Source organism: Thamnophis sirtalis, unplaced genomic scaffold (assembly GCF_051295495.1).
Source record: "Thamnophis sirtalis isolate CommonGarterSnake01/CBP01778 unplaced genomic scaffold, rThaSir2_p1.2 scaffold_2, whole genome shotgun sequence".
Classification (NCBI taxonomy): Eukaryota; Metazoa; Chordata; class Lepidosauria; order Squamata; family Natricidae; genus Thamnophis; species Thamnophis sirtalis.
In genome coordinates, this window is record NW_028261382.1 from 47903217 (window position 1) to 47915513 (window position 12297).

The 12297-nt window shown below is 42.5% G+C and overlaps 1 protein-coding gene across 1 annotated transcript in view; it reads left to right on the forward strand.

Annotated features, from left to right (window-relative positions):
- Positions 1-3901: 3901 nt before the first annotated feature.
- ITGA10 (integrin subunit alpha 10) overlaps positions 3902-12297 on the forward strand; it is an 81075-nt gene continuing 72679 nt past the window's right edge. Inside the window, 1 exon segment of the mRNA XM_087705361.1 lies at positions 3902-4167. Within this exon segment, the coding sequence (XP_087561487.1) occupies positions 4116-4167 (52 nt within the window). The 5' untranslated portion in view covers positions 3902-4115.

Sequence of the window (12297 nt, forward strand, 5' to 3'; positions counted from 1 at the left end):
CCTGGAAATCCCAGGGCTGCAGGCCAGGCCAGGAAGTGTGAAAAAGTCCTCAAAGAAGACACAGGCCCTGCTGTCTTGCTGGCCAATGAACAGACAGGATGTGCTCCTGAGCCAATGGCAGTGAGCCTGATTCAGCATCTCTTTCTAAAAAGGGAATAAAATAATAAATACGCAATTGCTGCTAAATGTCCAGCAGATGGCAGCAGTGGATAAAATATTGGATTGATTGTGGCTCTAGGAATAATCCCAACCGCAGATTGTCCTCCATTTACGACCATAAGTGAGCCAAAATTTCTGTCACTAAGTGAGGCATTAGTTAAACGAGCTTTTTACAACCTTTCTTGTCGTAGTTATTAAGTGAATCACTGCAGTTGTTAAATGAGTAACAGGTGTTAAGTGAATCCGCCTTTCCCCCTCCTCGATTTGGCTTGTCAGAAGGATGCAGAAGTGGATCACCGTCATAAATGCGAGTCAACGGCCGAGCGTCTGAATTTTGATCACGTGACGGGGGATGCTGCAAACGGTCGTAAGTGTGAACAATGGTTTATAAGTCCCCTTTTCAGCACCGTTGTAACTTTGAATTGTTGCTAAATGAACCGTTGTAAGTTGAGGACTACCTGTATTTTAAAATGAGAGAGGGAGGAAGCGGTTTTGTTTTGGTTTCTAAAATTGCTTTTGGGGGGGGTTTAAAATGCATCTAAAATGCCTTGCACAGGTAGTCCTTGACCTACAACAGTTCATTTAGTGACCAAAGTTACGTTGACACTGAAAAAAGTGACCGTTTTTCAGACTTACGACCGTCGCAGCTTCCCCGTGGACACTTGGCAGCGGGTTCATACTTACAACGGTGGCAGTAGTCCGGTGTAACTTGATTCCCCCCTTTGTCACCTTCTGACCAGCAAAGTCCATGGAGGAAGTGGATTCACGTAACGACCGGGTGGCTCCCTTAACAATTGCAGTGATTCACTTAACAACGGTGGCAAAAAAGATCTTAGCATGCGGCAGAATTCACTTAAGAGAAATTTTGGGACCAATTGCGGCTGTATCTAGAGGACTACCCATACTCACGTTCTATCAAAAGGGTTTTAAAAAATGAAAATTTATTACAGCGAATAAGCTTCCAACAAGGATTTTATTTTAATAGCAGTAATAGCAGTTAGACTTATAAACCGCTTCATAGGTCTTTCAGCCCTCTCTAGGCGGTTTACAGAGTCAGCATATCGCCCCCAACAACAATCTGGGTCCTCATTTTACCCACCTCGGAAGGATGGAAGGCTGAGTCAACCTTGAGTCGGTGAGATTAGAACCGCCGAACTGCAGGTAACAGTCAGCTGAAGTGGCCCTGCAGTACTGCACCCTAACCACTGTGCCACCTCGGAAAAGTTTTTTTTATTTTTTATTCTCTTACATTCAATTATAGATATACATTCATATAGTTATTCTTCTTGTTTACATTTGTCATTCTTATACATTTATTATTCCATTTAAAAGATTATAATCTACAATTTGGGTTGCTTTCTTTACCATCCCATCCGCCTGTTTTAACACCACTTTATTTTCCCTTTCTTTTCTCCCTCCCTCCCTTCTCTACTTCCTTCCCTCCTCCTCTGCTTCCCCTTCCTTCTTCCCTTACCTCTCCCCTACTCCTTCTCTTCCTCTTCCCCTTCCTACCCTCTCTCCTCCTCTTCCTCTCCCTTCCATCCTCCTCTCCTTACCTCTTTCTTCTTTCCCCCGTCTTTCTCTCATTCTCTCCTCCTCTCTCCCTTTCTCTTTCTGTTGTTATAGGTGTCTCTTTTAAATCTCAGTTTATGTTTCCTTGGGATGGTATTTCCGTAAACCCAAATATAGTTTCGTATCATTTCTTATTCCTCTCCCTTCACTAATCTAATACTAATTCTATATTCCCCCCCCCTTAATATCTATCTTGAATATATACTTGTATATTTAGTACTTTCTTTTCTGTTTTCCTCCCTCCCTCCCACACCTTTCCCATTTAATAGTGTATCATCTTGAGTTCTCCTCAAGGATTTTTAAAGGAGAAAACAGAGACCCCACTTCCAGGAATTGTGGGAGGGGGAGTCAAATATCTTCCAAGTTCTCTCAATCTTTCTTAAAGGGAGGGGTTTGGAACTGAAGACAGATTTGAAGTGGTCCAGAGAGTGTTGGGACCCCTTATTCTGCTCCAGACTCAAACCAAGGAGGCCTCTGAAGCCCCCCCCCAAATAGCAATAGCAGTTAGACTTATATACCGCTTCATAGGGCTTTCAGCCCTCTCTAAGCGGTTTACAGAGTCAGCATATTGCCCCCAACAACAATCCGGGTCCTCATTTTACCCACCTCGGAAGGATGGAAGGCTGAGTCAACCCTGAGGCGGTGAGATTTGAACAGCTGAACTGCAGAACTGCAGTCAGCTGAAGTAGCCTGCAGTGCTGCATTTAACCACTGCGCCACCTCGGCTCTTGAAAACAAGGGTGAAGTCCAGTATGGTCCTGCTAGGAGGGAAAAAGTATGTCAGGTCCCCCCCCCCAAAAAATGCCCTAATGGGTTCATGAGCTTCAAGCCAAATTTCAATACAAAACTAGTCATTTATTAGGAGCACCATTAGGCAAAGGCCTTTTCGCAGTCAGATCTGAGCTTTGAGTTATAGCTGAACTTTACCCCTGTTCCTCCCCTCAGTCTGTGTCATAAATCACATTCCCCAATGAGGTGCACCCCTCCCAAGCCTGCTGCAGTAATCTGAGATCCGACTTTAGCCGAAAGTATCCATGGAATGCGCTCCCCCACCCCTTCCCTCACCATGACAACTTTAGGAGTTGACATTCGGCTCCCCTCACTTTCCTAAAGCAACCTGTGCGAAGCAAAAGCAATTGGAGTACAAGTATAGGATTTAAGGCTACGTCCTCTCCCCCAGGCTTGGATTTTTTCTATAAGGTGATCAGCCTGGATATTTCTACTCTTTACCCAACTTGCCTCTGACAAGGGGACTGAGGCAAGAGGTGGTATTCAGCCGATTCGGACCGCTTCGCCCGAACCAGTCATGGAAATCACAGGTGGGCTTGTCCACCTGTCCGATTTAGGCATATTTTTGAGGCTGGGTGCATGCGTGGGAGATGCGCGCGCAAGCAAAGCGCATGCAGGGAAGTCCAGAGGCATGTGTGGAAGTGCCGTGTGCGCTTGCGCTGAACCACTGGTAACCAAATGTGAATCCCACTGCTGACTGAGGCTGACCTAGCAAAACTTATCTGTCCCAAATATTTCTCATAAAAAGGGGAAGGGGGGGGGGCGTTTGGATTGGGCTGGACTTGAATTTGGAAGAAAAATAAATTAGTTCAAGACCCGATTTCCTGCTCGAGATCTGAACTTCGTGGCCAATTCCTAATTTAGGGTTCCAGTTGCACAAAACCTCTACTTGTACTCCACAAAGAAATCTTCAAAATATTTTTCCCCCTCCTGCACAGGAATTTGCAATTTGAGGATAAATACCAAAGCTTGTCAGCAAAAACACACAAAATTGAGAAGCACAAGTGTGTGTGTGTGTTTAAAAGAAGCTTTGCTTTCTTTCGGCAAGCAAAAGTTATCCCCAAGAGACTTTCTGCAAAGTTTGGAGCAGCACAGGGTGGGTTTAACTGGGTGAAGAGACCTGTGTTACTTAAAAGCTTGCGGACTTCAAATTCAGTTCAACACGCAGGTAAAACTCCGCTCTGCGATCAGAACGAAAACTTTTGATGGAGTTGGAAGTTTTTAATGCTGGGGTTTCTTTCCTTTTGAAGGTTTAAGTCGCAAAGGCCACTTTCTCTGCCTTGGCCAGCTTTGTAATTTCGGCATCTGCAAAATACAGGGTTTTCCCTCCTCTCTCTCTCTCTCTCTTTCTCTCTTCTTTTTTTTTAAAAAAAAACAAGTTGCATCCCACTGAGGGTGGGATGGGGAAGGCTTATTTTTACTGGCCAATCCAAACATTTTCCAGGATTGAAGGAGGGAGAAATTTTTGGGTGGCGTGTTAAGAAAAACCAGCCGAAGACAGTGCAACCTTTGAAATGCCTTGGTTAGAAGCAACGGACAGTCGCCCAGGCATGGCAGTGCCCAGATAGCACTGTTCGGCCACCCTGCGGTGTAAGATGGGACCCTCGGCCAGCCCTCTCCTCCTCCTCCTCCTCCCCCTCCTCCCAGGTAGGTTGCCTGGAGGGCTTCCCAAAAGTTTGGGGTGCCTTTTTCAACAGTGGAATCTTCCAGTTGGAGGACGTTGTGTGTGTGTGTGTTTGTGTGTGTGTGTTTGTGTGTGCTGCTCAGAAGTGGGGAAGGTCTGCTGGCTTCGGGGGTCTCTAATTCCTTATTGAGAGTGTCTGTGTGTGTGGGGGGGTTTACATTAAAAATAATCTTATATTTTTTGCAAAGGAATCTGATTCAAGCCGGAGAGCGTCTTTCCTTTGCAACCTTGGGAGTAAATGTGTGCGTCTTTCTCATTTGTTTTGTTTTGCTGAAGGGTGCGTAGCGTGGGGAAAATTGATTTCCTCACTCCCCAGTACAGGGAGTAAGGTCCTCCACTTACGACGCTTCATTTAGCATCCGTTCAGAGTTAGGACGGCACTGGGAAAAAGGGGACTCGGAGCCGTTTTTCACACTGGGGTCACGGGATCAAAATTCAAAGGCTTCATGTTTATGACGGCTGGAGGGTCGTGTGACCCGCTTTTGCGACCTCCCGATGAGCAAAATCCATGGGGAAAACAAATCCGTTTAACAACCCCGTGGCTGACTTATCAACTGCGGTGATTCACTTAACAACGGGGGCGAGAAAGGTCATAAAACCTTTGGGGGAAGATTATTGTTTTATTATTATTTCTTATTACTTTTCTTTTCCTTGTGTTTTATTTTGTGTATGCAACCTAAGGGTCGCCGTGAGGGAGTAGGCGGCTACATACATTTTCCCAAATAAATTAAATAATATAAATGGAGCAAAACTCACTTCGCAAACGTCTCACTTTAACAACTGATATTTTGAGCGCCGTGTTGGTCATACGTCGAGGACTCCCTTGGGGTGGAAAGCCAGCTGCTGCTGCTGCTTTTCTGCCCTTAAGCAAACTCGGACTGAGTTATTCTAAGGATTATAACACAATGTCAGGAAAAAATGCTTTATTGTTGGAAAAAGTCCAAGGTTTTGGAAATCCTTGATGATTCTTTAGGCTTCAGTTGCTGTTTTCTTTGGCACTTCATGCATTTTTATGTAAGACTAGCTGATAACCTGGCATTGCCCGGGTATTTATTTATTTATAGGGAGGAAATGTTCAGATCAAACATAATTTCTAATGTTGGATTTTCCCCCTTACCAGAGGGAGCCGCCATGCGGAGTACTTTGAAGCCTTCACCATGGCAACACTACTGTGCTGCACAGTAGAAGTCATTTTACGGCAGTACAATAGAAGCCATTTTTAGGCACAACACGCTGTATCTTAACAGAATACATACCCCATGGGGTGTTAGGGGGTGTCTTAACCCCACAGTATTTGTTTCCAGAGAGTAAGTCATCTGTGTACCAAGTTTGGTTGAAATTGCACAAGGTGTTCCAGAGTTATGCTGGAACACACACACAAAACACACACACAAACACACCCATTTTTATATACATATAAGAAAGATAAGGTAATATATAAGAATAAGATAAGATAAGAAAGGAGAAGAAGATAAATAAATAAAGATTATTCTGGAACACACACACACAGCCAGATAGATAGATAGATAGATAGATAGATAGATAGATAGATAGATAGATAGATAGATAGATAGATAGATAGATAGATACCATAGATAGATACCATAGATAGATAGATAGATAGATAGATAGAGAGAGAGAGAGAGAGAGAGAGAGAGAGAGAGAGAGAGAGAGAGAGAGAGAGAGAGATACCATAGATGGATAGATATTGTAGATAGATACCGTAGATAGATGATAGATAGATAGATAGATAGATAGATAGATAGATAGATAGATAGATAGATAGATATAGATAGATCGATTTGGTGTGTAAGGAATTTGGTTAAAAACATTGCTGAATGTGTCTGTTTCTTCCAGCAATGCAAGTTCTTTCTTTTATTTTAAATTTTAAACATACAGCCTAGTGTTGGTTTTCAATATATAGCCTAAGTGTTCATTAAGACACACACACACACAGTGCTGTTTTTTTTCTTGTGCTCAGAATTTATAGAGAGTTTGGTTTTAGTAAGAGTTGGATGGGAGACCACAGGGAAATCCTGGGGGTGAGAATTGTCAGAGAGAAACCTAATCTGAAGTTATTATTATTTTTTGAAAAGAGCATCCTGGAACTTTTTATTTAATTTAAATTAAAATGTAAGGGTCCTTAAAAACATACAACGAAGCCACTTGGATGGAGCTAAATGGGGCTTGATCAGGCTTGCTATCTTGAGTTACAGACCCCTTGATGTTGGGGATAGTTCAAGTAGTCCTCATTTTACAACAGTTCGTTTAGTGACCACAGTTACAACGGCACTAAAAAAAGTGACTTGTGACCATTTTTTCACACTTGTGACCACTGCAGCACACACACACCGGTCCCGTGATCAAAATTCAGATGCTTGGCCATTGGTTCGTACTTTTGAACGTTGCTGTGTCCCGGAATCATGTGATCCCCTTCTTTGCCGCCTTCCGACAAGCCATGTCCATGGGGAAGCCAGATTCACTTAACAACCGGGTTACTCACTTAACAACTGCAATGATTAACTTAACAAATGTGGCAGGAAATGTCGTAAAATGAGGCAAAACTCACTTAACAAGTATCCTCACTCAGCAACATAATTTTTGGGGTCGTAATTCGAGGACTACCTGTACGCATCTGGATATGGGCTGGTTCTTGTGTCAAAGTCCGCAGTAAAAAGTCACCGATTCAATCCAGAGTTTACTCATCCAAATAAAACCTTTGTTTTGATTTCAAGAGAACTGGAGCAAGAGTAGCTATGGATAGATAAAAGCATTACTTATTTTATAAAGGTAAACTAAGGTAAAAGGTAAAGGCTCCCCTCGTACATATGTGCTAGTCGTTCCTGACTCTAGGGGGCGGTACTCATCTCCGTTTCAAAGCCGAAGAGCCAGCGCTGTCCGAAGACGTCTCCGTGGTCATGTGGCCGGCGTGACTCAACGCCCCCGAAGGCGCACGGAGAGCTGTTCCCTTCCTACCAAAGGTGGTTCCTATTTTTCCACTTGCATTTTTTAACCTGCTTTCGAACTGCTAGGTTGGCAGAAGCTGGGACAAGGAACGGGAGCTCACACCGTTAAGCGGCGCTAGGGATGCTGGCTGGGGAATTCTGGGAGTTGAAGTCCGGACATCTTCAAGTTGACAAGGTTGAGAAACACTGAACTAAACAGTGACTATTCCCACCCACCCACCCACCCAAACATAATGCTGAACCAAAGGAAAACTGGAGGGGAGTTTCTTTTTTCAAAAAAAGAAAATAAATAAATGGACTCCAGTTGGGCTGATATATTTTTTTCTCTCCTCCTTCAACAAGGTAATTTAGAATTGAAGGTTTGCACAATGCGAGCAGGTCAAATGGAAGCAAATCTTGTTTTATTTTTCATATAAAACGTTATAGAAAGGCCACAGATAAGAAATCTTTTCTGCTGCACTGGAACTACGCTGTTTTTGCAGACAATTTATGTGTAACTTCAGTGATGGTGTTTGAGAGTTTTAAGAAAAGTATGTGCATTAAATCTCTGATAATGCGCTTTCAAAATTGTTTTTTTTTAAAAAATGAACCCTGAAAGCTTGGGGAGGGCAGAGATGGGGCCCAAACCAGGAAATCAAAGAAAACATCCAGGAAGAAGGTAATGGCTGATCTATAAACTCTGTGTGTGATGGGGTTGCCTAGCCAAGAGTGAGTAGAAGGTGGGGGGGGGGGAGGAAAAGAAGAAGAAGAGGAGGAGGAGAGAAGGAGGAAGATAAGACTAGGAAGGGGAGGAGAAGAGAAGGAGGGGGGAAAGAATAGGAGAAAGGGAGTGGAGGAGAAGGATAAGAACAATAGGAAGAAGAGAGAGGAATAGGAGGAAGGGGTGGAGGAGAAGAGAAGGAAGATAAGACTAGGAAGTGGAGGAGAAGAGGAGGGGAAAAGAATAGGAAAGGAGTGGAGGAGAAGGATAAGAACAATAGGAAGAAGAGAGAAGAATAGGAGGAAGGGGTGGAGGAGAAGAGAAGGAGGAAGATAAGACTAGGAAGGTGAGGAGAAGAAGAAAAAGGGGGGGTAAGAATAGGAGGAAGAAGAGGGGGTGGAGAAGACTAGGGGGAGGGGAAGGAGAGTAAGAGGAGGAGGAAAGGAAGAGGAGAGAGAAGAAGGGGGAAAAGAAGAGAAGAGAAGAAGAATAAGAGAAAGGAGAGGAGGAGAAGGGAGAGGAGAGGAGGAAGAGGAAAAGAAAGGGGGAAGGGGAGGAGGAGAGAATAAGAGGAGGAGAAAGAAGAGGAAAAAGAGAGAAGAGGAAAAGGAGAGAAGAGGAAAAGGAAAAGAGAAGGGGGAGAAGAGAAGAATAAGAAGAGGAGGAAGAGGAGAGGAAGAAGAGGCAAAGAGGAGAAGAGAAGAATAAGAAGAGAAAGAAGAGGAGAGGAGGAGAAGGGATAGGAGAGGAGGAAGAGGAGAAGAAGGGGGAGAGAAGGAGGAAAGAAGAGAAAAAGAGGAAAAGGAGAGAAGAGAAGGGAGAGGAGAGGAGAAAGAAGAAGAGGGGGAAGGGGAGAGAATGAGGAGGAGAGGAGGAAGAGGAGGAGGAGGAGGAAGAGAAGAGGAGGCTGCCTTCATGCAATTGTGGCCACTATCATGATTTCTCAAACGTTGTGGAGCCTGAAAGCAAAGACAACAACACACTCCCCGCCCCCCAACAAGCTCCATTTCTCCTGGAATGGACGGGTACAATCCTTCCCTCAGAGTCGCGTCACAGTTTGTTTTGTGACCATTCAACGTTACGTCAGTGAAAAAACGGGCCATTTTCACACTTTGTTTATTTATTTTATTTTATTTAGTTTGTCAAACAGGTACAAGCTAGAAGGTATAAATATAAACATGGATATAAACAAAAGAAATGAATACAAATAAATGGGAACAATAGGACAGGGACGATAGGCACGCTGGTGCGCTTATGCACGCCCCATTTACAGACCTCTTAGGAATGGGGGGAGGTCCACGGTGGACAGTTTGAGGTTGACGCTGTGGGGGGTTTGAGGATGTAACAACGGAGTCAGGTAGAGCATTCCAGGCGTTGACCTCTCTGTTGCTGAAGTCGCATTTTCTGCAATCGAGTTTGGAGCAGATTGTTTGTATTGAAGAGAAGAATAAGACTTTTTAAGAACGCCGCAGGACAAATTGTGCAAAATCGTGACTGTCCCACCAAAAGCGGGACGTCTGGTCACCTTAGCAAAAGACCAATGGGTGCAGATATATGTTCCCTTAAGTTGCTGAGTTGTGGCTTAGTGCGTTGGGTGGATGCAACCCATGGTCAGGCCTTTTGGACTCTCTGCAGATGAAGATGGATGCAGGCGGTCAGTGGGCTTGGCCCCCTTTGAAATGGGTTTCCTAAATTAAACCGGGGCTTCGCTTCCTTCGCCAACATTTCATTCCCTCTGCAGAGAAAATCAGTACTTTGTGGGAAAACCATCACGGGGCATGCAAAGCGAACAGCAGTGGCTGCATACTTAATAGCTCTCTGTGGTTAACTTTGGAAGGAATCTTTCTTTTCTTTCTTTTCTTTCTGGGGAAAGCAACACAAAGATCCTTAATTCCATGGAGCGCTTCTGAAAGCATGATTGTATAAAGTGGGGAGAAGGCAGTTAATTTCCCCAAGAGGCCACAGGAGAAAGTGGGACTGTTGCGGAGGGCCGAAGTTAATTCTGCTCAACGTTAATTTCATTGCTTTATAAGAAAAGCATGACATTGTATAGTTTTGATTACCGTGAAGGTGCATAGGCGCACACACGCACACACAAGGAAAGGGGGGAGGAATAGTAGTCCTCTTCCAAATAAAAGCAATGCAAATTGTACTGTATGGATAGTGTACACTTATTTATTTTTGATTTCTAAATGATCTCAACGCGAGAGATAGAATTATCAAGATCATGTGAAGCGTTAACAGCACTTTATAATCAGCGGTAGATTGCTGCTGGTTCGGCCCGGATCGGTCGAACTGGTAGTAGTGGCAGCGGGAGGCTCTGTCTACCTGCCCGGATGCTTCTATAGCAAAAGTTTGGGTGTTGCTCTTTCAGAGCTGGCCACTTCAGTATTAGGTTCTCTCTGAGGGAGATGGGTGATTGAAAACTCTGGAAAACAAAGAAACAAATAAAATAAATAAATAAAAAATTTAAAAATAAATAAATAGCAAAAGTTTAGGTGTTGCTCTTTCAGAGCTGGCCACTTTAGTATTAGGTTCTCTCTGAGGGAGTTGGGTGATTGAAAACTGTGGAAAACAAACAATCAAACAAACAAAATAAAATAAATAAAATAAAGATAAATAGCAAAAGTGTAGGTGTTGCCATTTCAGAGTTGGCCACTTGAGAATCAGGTTCTCTCTGAGGGAGATGGGTGGTTGAAAGCTGTGGTAAATAAACCAACAAATCAATAAAATTAAAAATAAATAAAAGTTTAAAAAATAAATAAATAGCAAAAGTTTAGGCGTTGCTCTTTCAGTGATAGCCACTTGAGTATTAGTGTTAGATTGGGTGAATGGATGAGACAGACTCAGGCTTCAATGACAAACAACAGCTCTTTATTAGACAACTATTTACAGCCCGTTTGACAGTTAGCCCTTTTATAGGGAGCTGTCAAACGGCTCGGCCAATCAGCATTCAGTATTTTCCCGCCAGAACGGAGGACCTTGGTGGAGCCTACTATTTGGCTGTCAGTATGTAACAATTAGGTTCTCTCTGAGGGAGATGGGTGATTGAAAACTGTGGTAAATAAACAAACAAATCAATAAAATAAATAAATAAAATTTAAAATAATAAATAATAAATAAATAAATAAATAAATAAATAAATAAATAAATAAATAGCAAAAGTTTAGGTGTTGCTCTTTCAGAGATAGCCACTTGAGTATTAGATTCTCTCTGAGGGAAGATGGGTGTTTGAAAATTCTGGTAAATAAACAAACAAATCAATAAAATAAATAAATAAAATTTAAAATAATAAATAAATAAATAAATAAATAAATAAATAAATAAATAAATAAATAAATAAATAAATAAATAGCAAATGTTTAGGTGTTGCTCTTTCAGAGATAGCCACTTGAGTAGTCAGTTCTCTCTGAGGGAGATGGGTGTTTGAAAACTCTGGTAAATAAACAAATCAATAAAATAAAATTTAAAATAAATAAATAAATAGCAAACGTTGCTCTTTCAGAGATAGCCACTTGAGTATTAGGTTCTCACTGAGGGAGATGGGTGATTGAAAATGGTGGTAAATAAACAAACAAATCAATAAAATAAAATAAATATAAATAAATAAATAGCAAACGTTTAGGTGTTGCTCTTTCAGAGCTGGCCACTTGAATATTAGGTCCTCTCTGAGACAGAGAGATGCGTGGTTGAAAACTCTGGTAAATAAACAATAAAATTAAAATAAAAAAAATTAAAAATAGCAAAAATATACGTAGGTGTTGCTCTTTCAGAGCTGGCCACTTGAGTATTAGGTTCTCTCTGAGGGAGATGGGTGGGTGATTGAAAACTGTGGTAAATAAGCAAACACATCAATAAAATAAATAAATTAAAATAAGATAAATAAATAAACAGCAAAAATATAGGTGTTGCTCTTTCAGAGCTGGCCACTTGAGGATGGGATCCAAGTCAGGGAAAGTCCCCAAGTGGAACTTTTGAGGTGGTGTGGCACACAGGGCTACAGACAAAATGGCTGAACGTTCGTCTGGATGGCGGTGCAAGCCTACAGCCCATGTGCTTCCTTTGGGTTAAATGAACATAAGATGAGACATGACCCATTGCTCTCCCACTCACGATTTTCAGAGATCTCCGGGCAGAGCTGTAGAATTTGGCCCTCCAAATGTTTATTTTATTTATTTGTTTGTTTGTTCTTTAAACATGTACAAGAGAACAGGTATACCTATAAACATGAACATGAACAAATGAAATGAGTACAAATAAATGGGAACAGTAGGACAGGGATGGTAGGCACGCTGGTGCACTTATGCACGCCCCATTTACGGATCTCTTAGGATTGGGGTGAGGTCCACAGTGGACAGTTTGAGGTTGAAGCTGTGGAGGGCTTTGAGGATGTAACAACGGAGTCAGGTAGAGCATTCCAGGTGTTG